The sequence below is a fragment of the Sesamum indicum genome, linkage group LG9, assembly GCF_000512975.1.
Source record: "Sesamum indicum cultivar Zhongzhi No. 13 linkage group LG9, S_indicum_v1.0, whole genome shotgun sequence".
In the NCBI taxonomy this organism is placed as follows: Eukaryota; Viridiplantae; Streptophyta; class Magnoliopsida; order Lamiales; family Pedaliaceae; genus Sesamum; species Sesamum indicum.
In genome coordinates this window covers 2,404,584-2,420,069 of record NC_026153.1, presented here as the reverse complement: position 1 = coordinate 2,420,069, position 15,486 = coordinate 2,404,584, and the positions used below count along the sequence as shown (strand labels likewise).

The 15,486-nt window shown below is 36.3% G+C and overlaps 1 protein-coding gene across 3 annotated transcripts; it reads left to right on the top strand.

Annotated features, from left to right (window-relative positions):
- Positions 1,760–14,583, top strand: LOC105170320 (E3 SUMO-protein ligase SIZ1). Of its 3 annotated transcripts, XM_011091035.2 has the most exons (18): positions 1,760–1,979; positions 2,159–2,287; positions 2,828–2,908; positions 3,383–3,425; positions 4,205–4,277; positions 4,654–4,813; positions 4,994–5,127; positions 6,163–6,231; positions 6,668–6,755; positions 6,855–6,930; positions 7,372–7,445; positions 8,087–8,194; positions 8,809–8,970; positions 11,866–11,970; positions 12,187–12,267; positions 12,341–13,112; positions 13,221–13,556; positions 13,846–14,583. In XM_011091035.2, the coding sequence occupies exons 2-18, from the start codon at positions 2,264–2,266 to the stop codon at positions 13,983–13,985; spliced, it is 2,526 nt and encodes an 841-aa protein (XP_011089337.1). In that variant the 5' UTR covers positions 1,760–1,979; positions 2,159–2,263; the 3' UTR covers positions 13,986–14,583. The 3 variants fall into 3 exon arrangements, with proteins under 3 accessions (XP_011089337.1, XP_011089336.1, XP_011089334.1); XM_011091034.2 differs by having other exon boundaries at positions 1,761–1,895; positions 12,341–13,556; XM_011091032.2 differs by having other exon boundaries at positions 1,761–1,979; positions 12,341–13,556.

Below are 15,486 nucleotides of genomic sequence, written 5' to 3'. Positions count from 1 at the left end.
TACGTAATAATTATATTTTATTTTCGCTACTCCCTCATTTTCACATATCACAATTCTTAAAGCAACTAGTTACTTGCAATTACACATCAACATATATTCATTTGTAAGAACTAACAACAAATCACTCAACAAACTGGATATTTCAATACATTTTCTCATTTCATTTTCACAATTTAATCATTAAAACTAAACAATCAATCACCCATACAATTCAAAATAGATTAGTTTCAGCATGAATCATAAACTTACATAAAAATAATATAATAAACTTACATCGATGTTACAAGAATTGGTAAATAGGGAGTTGTTCAGTCCTCTATTTTATTTTCGTGTCCTATAATAAGCGATAACGCATAGAATCTATATATCGTAATTGTTGTAAATTGTAAACAAAATACTGAATAGTATATTTATAAGTTTTTCCACCAATCTTTTAATATTTCATTTCTATCAAAATTCAGGTTCTCATTTCGTTTCTTCTAAATACTAGACAATCTAATCTTCCTAAACCTATATAAAGTTTGTCAATTATAATAATCTATTTCTTTATAACTCTGTTCTGAATGACAATTTTGAATTAGATTATTTCAAAAAAAAAATGTATTTTATATTATTAATTTTTTTAAAAAAATATCATTTTCAAATATTTCTCAAATAAAATTTCATGATAATCTATAAATTTTCATCAATTCCTCACTACAATAACAGTACCTAAATACCCGCACATATAATTAAATATATGGTAATAAATCCAATTAAATTAAATAAATCAATCATAACAATAACTATGTCTAATAAATTAAGTAATTTATTGAATAGCCACGATATATTTAATTCAAATACTCAACCCATCACTAATTTATATATACTCAAATTTATTAAAATTTCCAATTAAATATTAAATCAAATAGTACAAATTAAATTTAATGAATTCACTAGCTAAACAATATAATATACAAATTAATTATTAATTTGAAAGAATGAAATGTTAAGTAGCTGTTCAATCCCGTCGAGGATTAGCTTGTGGATTCTAATTTCACTCAAAAGTTACTTTGATGTCTAATTTCTCAAAATTTACCTATAATATTTGTTAAGCAATGAATAAAGTTTGATAATTTATTTAATTTTGAGAATATAATAATATAATTCAATTATATCACATATTCTATTCAATTGAATAAATATTTAATAAAAAATATTAATTTATTATATTTTTACGTTTATTTAATGGTGCTTGGTCAATCATTTATTCAATCCATAAAAATAAACTTCCCTGGTTGGTTAACATAAATCAAAATTAAGAATTGTAGTTGCTGGACCCCACGCAACTTTTACTTTTATGTCCTCGTTGGCCCCCACCCAAATCAGAACACCACTGTCCTTCATATTGGGTTTTGCCAAAGTAAAACGTAACCAACCTTCTTCCTTTACATGCCTGCTTACACGGCCTTGTACGTTTGACATTTGAAAGGTCAAGATGGAGAAACGTCAGATCACTGTAGTCACGGTACTACTTTCACTGTCGAGATTCTTTCGTTCTTACTGCTCCTGCTGTAGGGGATTGTTTCTTCGTAATCCCAAGGCGGGCGCAATGCCACGAGCTCGCTTACGTCAATACCAATGACTTGGAAAAGTAGTAAAATAGTAAGGGCAAAATGTCGCGACACGTGGACTCGAGCGCAGGTAATCGAAACCCGGACGTGCTTGCGGGGAATTAACCGGATTGATAACCGACGATACGTCCGGAAATTTGGTAGCTTCCCCTTCCGGTTGGTTCTTTGGGGTCAAATGAAAACACACATTTCCTACCACTGTGTGTATGTGTGTGTGAGAGAAAGATAGAGGCGGCGGAGAAGCGGGGGCGCCGTTTGTTCTCCTGTCAACGCAAAATCTTAGTTGCGTTTCCCGCCCAAACACTCGCCAATTTTCGCTGTTTCTTTCAATTTTGGGAGTAATTGCCCCTTTTTTGCTGTGTCACTGTAAGCTTTCAGTTCCTTGAAAAAAATTGAAGTGCATGGAGGAGTTGTACTTGTGAATATATTTTTTTATTGTGCGCGAGCGTGCGCGTGTTTTGTTGGATTGGTTTTAATTAAGCTTATTTGCTAATTATGTGGATGGTTCGGATTTTGGCTAATTTTTGTTTGTTTGATTGGATCAGTGCGGATTGGTTGCATGAGAACTGTAACTGGAAATTTAATTGATCGTTTGCTGATTCTGCTGAGGTCTGCTGTGGCAGAGTAATTCTTTTCAGGGGTTTAAGAGGATGGACCTGGTGGCTAGTTGCAAGGTAAATTTAGTTTTTTCAGGATATTGTTCAATTTGTTTATCTGGATTGATGTTTTTCCCTTTCTGTTTATGAGATTGCTCTTCTTTTTGGATTCTTCAATTTACTGTGTCATTAGTGTATGATGGTGCCAACATTTCCTGGTCATTGGTCATTAGGTCAGAAATGATATGCAGTTCTACTGCATAAGTTAGAAGTATGTCACTTCTGTGTAGTTGAAGAGCTTGTTTTAGGAACTTGAGCCATGTCTTCCTGCACAATGCGCAGCATGCTTGGGCAATGTAAAAACTGATATGAGTTGCTTTTTGCAACAATGGATATTTAATCATTGTCCATCTGCTTCTGATGTATGCTAAGAAACCATCAATTGTGCATGCTATTTGTTTGTTCTTTCCTGCCTTTGCTATAAGACTTCCTCATATTCTCACAGTTTCTCCCTGTTGCTGCATTGTAGGTTTTTGACTGCCCACTTGTTGCCCTTGTTACAGTGAGGGGAACTAACTTTCTGTAGAAGATCTGAAGAGTTTTCGTTTTGTTATGCAGGACAAATTAGCATATTTCCGAATAAAGGAGCTCAAGGATGTCCTTACTCAGCTTGGGCTTTCAAAGCAAGGAAAAAAGCAGGTTTCATGTCAAAAATATTATTGATTATGGTCAATCTTTATAATGAGGAGCTAATAACTGCTCTACACTTGCTTTGCTTTATTTGTCTTCTCTTATTGGTTAAGGGAGATGTGGAAATGAAAGATTAGTTGCCTTTTGTTTTATAGTTCAGAAAATAATTTCCTTATTGGCCTAGATTTTGTTTGAATTTGCTTGCCAAACACTTCACTTCTTTTTAGTGGAACATGGTCTTTACCAGGTTTATTAAGCAACATATCTAATGCGTCATAGTAATTTAATTGAAGCTGGAGACTTGTATTTAGAGTAATTTTCTTAAAATCTTGGTCCCTTACTTGCCTTTAGAATGTAATATTGTAAACTTTTATTGTTTTAGTGATAACACCCTATTATTTGGCTTAGTTTCACATAATCAGTTCGTGCAATGTTTTCATAAACCAAGATATTTGATGGTTTGTCTGCATTGTCTTGACACAGGACCTAGTTGATCGGATACTGGCTATTCTCTCCGATGAGCGAGGTAAATGGCATGCAATGCTTTAGTTGATTATCTTCAAAAAATGTAAGAAGTTGGTTTCCAGAAGGTTGTGCGATATTCAGTCCGTTCCTTTTCATGCTAAAATTGGGAAATGAAAATTTAGTTTGCTATAAATAGATGATTTGCATTTTTTTCCTCTTGACTGTGCTTTTGAAGATTGGAAAATTTTAAGTTTCACTATTATAACATCACATTAGTTCTTAGGGGCTTCTTTCGTGTGATTGGCTATATCTGGGCTGCAGCTTTTGTATCCATAATCAAATGTCCCTTCATGTCCTCCTGTGTGTTATTTTCTTCTATTATCTGACCGAATCAATTATAGGATTCAGACGAAGTTAATTAGCTGCATCCTGCAAAAAATAATCATTAACTTTCATGTTTATATATTGTTTAAAGTAAATAAAGTCTCCAAATTAGATCCTTGAGAGGACACGGGGCACCATATTTTGTCAATAACATAAAGGAAATTCTTGAAAGTTGCTTTTTCTCAAAGACTCAACCTTATTTTGTTGCTTGTAAAGAAAGTCTTGCTTGGAAACCAAATTTAGTGAATTTGCTGAAGTCACCATTTGGATTGTGGGAGTATTCGGATAATCCATTTCCGGACAAAAAAGACACAACATTGTCTTTTTTCCATCCTTGGGACTGAAACATTAGGTAGATAGGACCCCAAAAGTTTGATTATGTCAAGCTTCCTATGTCCGTGCACTTAATGTTTGACTGCATGCCATGCCAGATTTATCTAATATCATGCTTAACAGTTTCAGGATTATGGGCCAAGAAAAATGCTGTTGGTAAGGAGGACGTGGCGAAGCTAGTTGATGACACTTACAGGTGTTCTTTTCTGTTTGCTACATGGACTTATGCAAAACATATGCTTGGGATGTTCTGTGTTGCTTCTTATCTTGATATTATTTTTTTCTTCCTGTATGAATTATCTAGCTATGATTAAATTTTTTCTAATTACATGTCCATCTGGAGTCCAGTATGAAAGTCACTGTACTTCAATCACAACTTTTTACCTTTGAGCTCAAATTGAAAACAAGCAGAATAGAGAATAAAACTGCATAGGAGAAAAAATGTGGAAAAATTAAAATTCCGAGTTGTCCAACTCCGTGGATAGATGGGGAATCCAGTTATTAGAATGAGAAGATTATTCTTCTATCCTCATTAGATGATTTTAAATGCATGCTTTTGTTGCAATTTTCAGGAAAATGCAAGTCTCTGGTGCAGCTGACTTGGCTTCAAAATCACAAGTTGTCTCAGATAGTACAAACATAAAATGTAAAGAGGAAGCTGAAGATTGTTATCAAATGGAAAAGATACGGTGCGTCTGCGGAAGCACACTACCAACTGATTCAATGATCAAGGTAATACACAATTTACTCATTGGGATTTAAGAATGTACTCATGCAACTCCTGGTGTGATGTTTCTTCATCTTTGGTCTATTGTCATTTTTCATGCATGCATAAAATTCGTGCTCCCAAAGTTGTTCCTTTGGTTGTGGTGATGCATCTTTATGTTTTTAACAATCTGCATTTTATTTCAGTGCGAAGATCCTAGGTGTAATGTCTGGCAGCATATGGCATGTGTGCTGATACCCGAGAAACCCACCGAGGGTGTCCTACCAAATCCTCCAGATATTTTTTACTGTGAAGTTTGTAGACTGAGTCGGGCGGACCCGTAAGTGTCAATGTTCCTCTTCGTTTGATTAGTATCATCATCATCTGCCGACAGATTTGTCATTTTGCTGCATTTTTTTTCTTGTGCAATACTAGCTGATTGGAGCTTGTTGATTTATCTTATTTAAGAATAATTTGTATGCTTCCTTATTATTTGTTCACTAAAGGAAGATGAATGGTTTTTTGTTTTAGCTTTTGATGGAAGTAGACTTTTAATCTTCTCCTCTATGACATGCTTTCGTTTTGCTTTCTTCTGTTTGGGGACGCAGTATTTCCTATATGGAGCTCTTGCCACAATACTAAATTGATGTCATTTCTGTTTCTCCAAACATTTCAAAAGAAAAAAAATTAAGAAAGGGGGGAAGATAATTTCTTGAGGTGTGCTTTTCAATTAAGGTCTGCCCCAGACTAGAATAAGGTATTTGTCTGTTGAGCATGTTATGGTATGTAATTTTGCTGAGAGGTTTCTCCGTTGTCTCCTGCTATCTATTTCTTTGGAAAAAATATTCTGACTGTTGCTTGCCATAGAATTTAATGTGTAGGAAGTCCAACCATAATTTATAGCATGTTTTAGGGACATGCTTATAATTGGTGAAATTTTCTTTCATTAAGAGATTTAAGAGATATCTAGATTGTGGTTAATATTGGCAAGTAGTGCCTCCTTTTCGTCATATTACTTTTTTTTCGCCGTTTTTGTTCTTTGACTTCTGTTGCAGCTGTCCTCTACATTATCCTTTTTTTTTCTCTTACAAGATACTCATAACCAAGACCTTGCTTTTATATTGAATGCTTTCTTTTATGACTATCAAATAGATTATGCAAAAAGCATGAAACTTTTGTTTCTCCTAAGTCCTATCCATGAATTATTTAGCAGGTAGTCTCCTATTCTATGTAGGAACTGCTTAGAAACAATATAATTGTGCCTATAGTGCCTTGTGCATCCCAAGCTGTATTTGGCTTCTTATCTGCTTATTGAATTAAAAGAACCTTTTGAATGCCTGATGATATGGTTGATTCTTCATTTTTGAATATGCAGCTTTTGGGTGACGGTTGCGCATCCTTTGTATCCTGTGAAGTTGAACATCACGAATGTACCTGCAGATGGGTAACTACAGGCTGTAACCTTTTACAATGATTTTAATTTCTTAATTCAAGATGTATTGGTGTAATAGGATTAATCTATTTACTTGCTGAACCTGAAATCTCTTAGGTTTATTGTATGAAGTTGTTGTCAGTCATTTCCTGTTGTACTCCGAATTTGTTTTCTATTTTCTAGATTTCGACCTTTTCTTGTTGAATTATTTTTCCTCAATTACCGTGGCAGAAAATAGCTTTGAATTTTGATTATTGTCTTCTGGGGTTATTTTTTGCCCATTGACTACTTTCTTGCATAAAAATCCACATCTTCCAAATTTTTGTTATGAAGCATATGATGTCTACTTCCTCTTTATTTGTCCTATGTATTTCCTGGTTGTGCGCATTTCATTTTTGCCATTACTTTCGAACTGTGTGCATCTGATACCTTTTTGCGACCTTTCCAGCTCAAATCCTAGTCAGAGCATCGAGAAGACATTTCATCTCACAAGGGCAGACAGGGATTTGTTGTCCAAACAAGAGTATGATGTTCAGGTTGGCCAGGACGTAATGTAACAGTAACAATTATATCTTTTGCATGTTTAGATTGCTGATTGCTGTAAGGCTTATGATCACTGTGGTATTGATGATTAGGCATGGTGCATGCTTCTTAACGACAAGGTGACATTCAGGATGCAGTGGCCACAATATGCAGATCTACAGGTCAATGGTATTACTTCCCTGAGATCACTTGTAGACATTGGATCTAATGGAAATTGAAAGCTTTCTTTCCCAGTAGCATGTGGTTTCCTCTGTAGATGTTCTTGCTTCTGACCTTCACATGGAGATGAAAACATTAACCGCAACTGCAAAATTCTACTTTGTATACATGCATCCCCATTTTCGTTTGACCTATGCATGGAAAACATGTTAAATGCTAGTGCATTTATACTCTTTATACAGTGTTAAATCATCTTGACTTTTAGTTCCTGTTGTGACCAGAATGTATAGCACTACTTCAGGCTTGATAGGGTACAGCATAATTTGTTTAGGAATTGACTGAAGAGGCAATAGGATCTATAAACTGATGGAGCTTTTGTTATGCTTCTCAACCTTTATAAAGTCTTCCACTATCCTTGTTAGGGAACATTTTGCCTTTCTGATTCAACAGGTGTACCAGTGAGGGCGATAAACAGACCTGGGTCCCAGTTGCTGGGAGCAAATGGTCGAGATGATGGACCTGTTGTGAGTTTTTTTCTTCTGCATCAACATCTTATTTTACTTAGGAACTAAACAACTGTTCTTTCTGTCTACTGATGTGCAATGTTCATTAAAGGAAAGTTCTCCTTTTGTCTGCCTTAAGACCAAAATTTTTATATGTTACATCTTCCTTCCACATGTTGCAACACTAGTTCAACTTGCTGTGGTAGATTGCTGCTGCAAATTTTGATGGACTATCTTGCAATTTCAACTCAATTCACACAGCTCTCTCACATGTTCGTTATGGATTGTCTTCATGGATCCTTTTTTCCATTGTGCACTGTCACCTGTCAGAGTTAATCTCCAAATCTGAAGGAAGAACATGCTACTATTCTTGGGTGGTGATAATTTGTGAGACATCTGGAAATAGATGCATGTGAAATAACATGAGATAGAGTCGGTTGTTTGGTTCATCTGAAAACTTATCCACATGGTTAAGATGATATGCGTCTTCATATTGTTTGACTTATTCATTTTCGTTTTATGTGTTCCCCTTTCTTGGGTTTCCTCTGTTGTGGTCCGGCAGAAGGCAATATGAACTCATTTTAAGTTTTCAATCCTGCATTTTCTGGACTTTATGTGTTGATTATTTATGTTGTCCTGAATACATTTTGATTCTTTATCAGATTACACCTTGCACCAGAGATGGAATTAATAAGATCTTCTTAGGAGGATGTGATGCTCGCGTATTCTGTATGGGTGTTAGAATTGTCAAGAGGCGCACGCTGCAGCAGGTCAGCTGATCTTCCAAGTTTTTGTATTTTAACTGCTTTATGTACTTCTTGCACATGGGTACTCTAATTAGTTCAAGTAGTAAAGGAGACTGGGTATACTTTCTTTGATTATGCTGCCCTCATATGATCTATGCCTGTTTGACGTTATGATGACTTTTCTGGTTTTCTCGAGGCTTTTCTGTACTTTTACCCAGCTTGTGCCTTGCATATGTAAGTACTTCTTATCATGCTGTTGGAAATTAGTTTTCTAGAACCTTTATTTATTTATTCATTTATTAGTTTCTTCCCTTTTCCTTGGTTGCGGTTGGGAGTGGTGATGATGGGGTTCTATATGGATACCTGTATATTATTGGTCTTTACCCAAATTGTTTTTGGGTGTCTTATCTGGCTTGAACTTTTTTTTTTTTTGGTTTTCTTTGTTGATTGCGTATTAGCTTGCATAATTGCAGTCTGCTTATGGCACTTTGTCCCTGGATTTGCTGCTATATGGATAAATAGAAATGATTTATTGCTCACAACTGTGCGAAATATGTGGAAGGTTTTGGCATTTCCACGCTTGTCTCTATTTTGTGATTGGAGAAAGATATTTGTACTAAGACCATCTTTGCTAATAGGTTCTCAATATGATCCCAAAAGAGGATGAAGGCGAGTCTTTTGAGGATGCATTGGCTCGTGTTCGTAGATGTGTTGGTGGTGGGGCTGCCACAGAAAATGCTGATAGTGATAGTGATATTGAAGTTGTTGCTGATTTCATTCCTGTGAATCTTCGCTGTCCTGTGAGTAGTTTTAATATTTGCATGGTTAAACTATTGGGTATGGAAAAGAATGCTTGCACAATCAATTATATTGTTGTTCTCTTGCCAATATGCTGCTATTGAGCTCAGTTACCAAGTCTGCACTTATTTCTCAAACACAAGTAAATCTTTTGATGTTGTACGTATATGATATACAATACGTTTTGTATATTCCACTATGTTTGCTTGACAACAAAAGGGTGTCTGTTGTTCTATATAAGTTGAATATTCTGAGTCTTGTTTTAAATCATTGCAGTGTAGTTTAATGTCTAACCTTGCAGCATTGTAACAATAAGCATGCCTTGGAACAGTGCTATTTTGGTTAAGATCCATATGCCACTGCTAAATTTCTATGCCCTTTGAGCATCACTTAAACTTCCCTCTGCTGTCACAAATTACTAATAGTTTGTTTATTGCTGTCATGAAATGTTCTTCCTGGTGGCCAATTTCCTTGCATGTATTTTCTTTTAACTTTTGCTAGTCCCACATGATTGCCCACAATGTAGAAAATATTTGCTTGAGACATATTTTATTCACTGGTGTGCCCTTGAGGAAATGATAGTTTTGCACAGAGCTATCACATTTTGATGTGATTTATTATAAGATGCGTTGGAAGAATTGAAGAATGTAAGTGTATTGAGAAACATAGTTAGTTGAGTGTAATCATTAGACAATAAGCTGGTGCAACATCCATGTGCATTGCCTAGTTTCAGTGACTTTCATGCTAAGAGGATGAGGATGATTTGTTGGTCCTGTCTTTCTTAAGGTAGTGGCTCTGCTTTTGGTGTGAAGCTGTCTGAATTTTACATCCAATTTTCCATTTTCACCATGTAAATATTCTAATCATCTATGATGCTCAGACATGGGCATGGTGATACGCAATGTAAGTGTGTTGAGGAACATAGTTGGCTGACCGTAACTATTTGAAAATAAGCTGGTATAAGATCTATATATGTTCCCTAGTTCCGTGGCTTTCAAGCTTAGGGGATGCTATGGTCCATTCTTGTCTTTGTTAAGACAGTGCTCTGCTTTTGGTATTGAGTTGCCGTACATCCTGTTTTGCAGTTTCAGAGTGGAAATCATCTAATCACCTAAGGTCCTCGGACATGTACACAGTGATGCAAACACAACACAGGGCAGGCATGTGACAGAAATATTTTTAAAATTTTAGGACATAATAAAGCTCAACAATCATCATTTTCTATAATATCTTTTTTATGCTATAAGTACTCATGTGAAGCACGCACCCGTTCATATATATATATATAAATGTATGTCAGTTTGATAACACTTTTCTGGAAATAGGGTGGAGAGGACCTATGAACAAAATAAATCTCTCTAAAGAAATGTCAAAAGAGAAAAAGTAAGCTTAAAATACTGTAATTTTTTGTTGGTTTTTATTATCTATACTTTCTAAAATATATTAAAAAATTCATTGGGTCCAAAAATCTTACAAAAATTCCGTTGAAGTATGCCTGAAATGCCTTTGGACAACATTAGATGTGTCAGAATTTGATTAATTATATGCATGCCACTTGGCGTGTTGTGGCCGACATAGTTGGATGAGTGTATAATACGGTATGTATGACATTCTGGAGTGTAGTGTATTTTAGGTAATAACAAACCAAGATATCTATTGGAGAAGCTGTATGTGATCTGACATTGGGTCGGAGGAACATCTGACACGATATGTAAGACATTCTGGAGCATAATGTATTCTAGTCGATAACAAATAAAGATTCTATTCATGGGGAAAGCTATTTGTATTCTTTTCAAGAAAAGATGATATCCTTCATTTCTAGGTGCTTCATTTCTTTGCTAGATGTTGCGTTCTTTGCTGAAAGATTGTTGTGGTTATTCATGATTTGAATATTTTCTGTAGATCCATAATCAAAAAAGTGTTTGTGATTGTTCCAGAAGAAATGAAACAAAAGATATGGTAGAGCTAGGACAGTTATTGTATGAGGTCTACCCAATGCTAGATGCAGAGGCGCATAATAGATCGATATGAACATCATGAGCTGTCCCGTAATAAAACCAGTTGTTGCTGATACCTTCTTCTCGGTTCCTTCTTCCATAACCTGAGCTCGGAGAAGGAAGAGATAAGAGGGGCCTATGGAGAATGTGGTCAGAAATCCATAATAGAGTACAACCACAACGACTGAATTGATTATCTTCATGCATAAGGATACTAGATTACCTAGTAGAAAGATTGAAAAATGATCACAAACCTCCCTTATTTCTTTTCTATTGCAATTTCTGGATTATTATATGATGATTTTTGAACTTTCCATATATAGAAAAGAAACAGAAAGAGATAGACTAGAAACGACGTCTGTTATGTCAACGACACCAAAGGGGTATTAAATGAATGGAATTAGGATATGGATGGAATATAATGAAATAGAGCCACTTTGAGGTTCCCTCTGAAAAATGTTTGTTGAATAATGCCCACTGGTAAGGTATTAAGGTTTCTAATTACTTCTCTCTGATGGTTGTTACTGTCAATTGCACCATTTTGTTCTTCTGAGATAGGGAATTCCTCTTTAGCTGTTTTGAAATGTTGCTGTCAGTTTCAAATACAACTCTGAGGATTTGCATGCCTGCAAAAATATATTTTCTGATAGATCAATTAAGTTCCAATATATAATTTCCTTCTAGATTGGTGGTACTAAATGGAATCTCATCAGAATTTTTTATCTTCTTATATGTGATTAAATGTATGCATTATGTATGGATGAGATCCATCTTATAGTCATGGTTTTTGATGACATATTAGCACAGGCGACGCCCGTGGGTGTGCTTCTTTCTTGGAAGTGCTTAATATTGTGCTCATCGCTTGGAAACTGAGTAATATTATTTTCATTCATGCTTCAGATGAGTGGTTTACGAATGAAGGTGGCTGGTAGATTTAAGCACTGCGCACACATGGGCTGTTTTGATCTTGAAGTATTTGTGGAAATGAACCAACGCTCAAGAAAGGCAAGTAAATATGAGACCTTTTTATTTGTTGTTGCTTCCTCTTAGATAGGATTCTTTCATTTATACTCCTTAAACTCTTATTGTGTATAAAATGTATTTTGTCTTATTAAGAAAAAGGAGATACTTTCTGAGTTAAGTAACTAAATGAACTCTTATTTCTGATTTATCTTTTCCTACTTCCCTATTTATGTTTTTAAATGCTGTTTGTGGATGCAGTGGCAATGTCCTATTTGTCTGAAGAACTATTCTTTGGAGAAAATCATCATAGATCCATATTTCAACCGAATCACATCAAAGGTATAATATTATCCCTTCCAGCTCACTTCTTTCTGCTTTGCATGCACATTACGCCTCCTCACATGTTCTACAGATGCGAAATTGTGGAGAAGATGTGGCAGAGATTGAGGTGAAGCCTGATGGCTCCTGGCGTGCTAAGGCAGAGGGTGACCGTAAGGGTCTTGGGGAGCTTGGGTTGTGGCATTTGCCTGACGGTACCATATGTCCATCTGTGGAGGCAGAAACCAAACCAAAAGTGGAACTCAAACCAATCAAACAGGAAGTTGGTTCTGATTGTAATGCTGGTCTTAGACTAGGAATTAAAAAAAACAGCAAGGGTTGCTGGGAATTTAACAAACCAGATGATATACAGGGAATCTCACCTTCGAACAGATTTGAAGAAAATTTTGAGGACAATGGTCAGAATATAATTCCTATGAGCAGCAGTGCCACTGGCAGTGGCAGAGATTGTGAGGATGCTAGTGTTAATCAGGGTGGTGGTGGAAACCTTGATTTTTCTGCAATTAATGGTATTGATTATGAGTCAATCTCCATGAACATTGATCCAACACATGTATTTGGTGATCAAATGACGTCTGGACCAGCTGGGGATGCTGAAGTAATTGTCCTCAGTGATTCAGAAGAAGAAATTGAACCACTCATGTCTTCTGGAGCTGTTTACAAGAACACTGGACCAGATACTGGAGTCCCATTTCTAGCTGCACAGCACGGAATTACTGATTCTTATTATGAAAATCCTGCTGTTGGTAACGGTGGAAGTTCATGCCTTGGTCTTTACAGCTCAAATGATGATGACTTTGGGGTGAATATGTGGCCATTGCCTTCTGGTAGTCAGGGAGTTCCAGGTTTTCAATTATTCGGTTCTGATTTGGACGTTTCTGACGCCTTAGTTGAAATGCAGCATGGTTCTCTTAATTGCTCATCGTCTATTAATGGCTATACATTGGCTGCAGAGACTGCCATGGGATCTGCTGCGCTTGTCCCTGAGTCTACTTCTCAACATACTAATACGAATGATGCCTTAGTAGATAATCCCTTGGCATTTAGCGGCAATGATTCTTCCCTTCAAATATTTCTGCCGACTAGGCCATCTGATGCATCAGCTGCCCCATCTGAGTTGGGGGACCATCCAGATGTTTTGAATGCAATTCGTACTGAGGACTGGATTTCACTTAGGCTAGGGGATGGCGTTGGAGGGGGTCAAGCTGAGTCTGCAGCTGCAAATGATCTGAGTTCAGGACAACAACTTCAACCTAAGGATTCTACCTTGGATTCTTTAGCAGAGAACGGTATGGTTCTCACTTTATATTTGATCTTTCTCTCTGAGTATTTGATGTCACCTATTTTCTTTGTGGTGTTTTTTGATTTAGATTTCACTTGCATGATGAGTTTTTTCACTTTCAGTGATTTCATAATGAAGTGAAAGTAGGAAATTGTTGTCATGCATTGCTTTTAACAGTTTTATCTTCTAACTTTCTGGTAATGATTTACGGCTATTTTTCTTAACCTTCTTTAGTGGACGGCAGTGGGTCTCTTTGTTATCTAATATCTCCATTATCTTTAATCTTTTCTTGGCAGCGTCTTTGTTGCTTGGAATAAACGACAATAGGTCTGGTAAGACAAGTAGGGAAAGGTCAGATAGTCCTTTTACATTTCCTCGCCAACGGCGTTCCGTAAGACCAAGATTATATTTGTCTATTGATTCAGACTCTGAGTAAAGCTGTTGGATTGCATATTTTGGAAATATCATCTTCCTGTTAAATAGACCTTACCAGATACATCACTTTTGAAGTACCTTTCCAGAAGGATTGCTGTCTCATTCTCGTTGCCTGGTCGATCTCTGAAAGCAAATTGCAAGAGCCAAGTATCTGCACATGGGAAAACAGTGATTTTCTGGTAACTTAAAGTCATTTTGCTGCCACCAAAGGGATTGCTTTTGACTGGTGACTGTGAACTCTGCTGTCATTTTCCAGAACTGTATCTCCTCAACGCCTGGTACTTTTTCCAAATCCAGGGTCAATCGGTCAGAACAGGTTTGGCAATCATCTTTTTACCTTGCTCACTGGTGAATTGCAGGTTTAGTACCGGTAAATTGTACATTCGACAGTTGCATTATTGGGAAATTGGATAGGAAGTTAAATTAGTTTTGATTGTAGTTGTGGAGGGGGGAGGCTTAGGTAGGATCCTCGTGCTCTTCTGTCTTGAATATCTTGTATATCTGATCGTAAAAGTTCAATAATTTTATAGGGATATAATTTTGTGTATCAATTTTCCTCCTATAATCGTCTCAATATTTGCATGTGATTAGTGATTCTATTTCTTGAGTTGGTTGGCTCTGCAGCAGCAGGATTAATTTTGTCCATCAAGTGTTGGCCTCTCCTGGAACTGTGTGAACGAGGTTTCTACCTCCAGCCATCCCAAATTGGCAGGCCCCCCTTGGTGCAGTGAAATTCCATGTCTTTTCTACCTCTTCACACCAAGAACCAGCATCATACATGTATCCAGGAAGGCCAGTTTGTTTCTAAATCTCTGGCGACTATTGCAATGACTGCCCAATTTTTCCTGGTGATGTCGTTCCTTTAAACAAGAACATGATTGCTAATTTAACTTCAGCACCCGCTCATTACCACCTTTGATTTTATTCACAATTGGACCACCTGTCTAAACACTATATGTTCCATTGAGAGGAATAATAAAACTTGATGCTCGCTTACTTTTATGCCTTTGGAACTAATTCTTCTATCAAAGAGGAGGCGTACGATTCTGTGCAGTTGCAGGTCTTTGCACCCCTCACTGTTGTCCAGCAGCAAAACTGATTAAATGGAAGTTGGAGAAGAGCTGATAGAGGAAACGAGCACATTTTAATATGCTACTGAAACCTTAGCGATAAAAATTCCGTTGCATAAGGAATACAAAATGTCGTAAGCAAGCTATTAACCAGCTACAGTTATAAACAATTCATCATTGACATCGCGGGATACATCGATAAGAATAGTGCGTAAAGATGTGTGCCATCAGTAATGACGAGAAGGATAATGCTCGATCCCTTGTACAGAAGCACCAAAATTAATTACTATATATTGTTGGAGGCGGTTTTGAATTGTACGAATAAATATGCATGTTTACGAGAACTCTTCTCAATGGCTGGCAACAGCATTTCAATACCAATTTTGAGCATTTAGCTTTAATTTCTTTATATATAAATAAGTATAAATTATT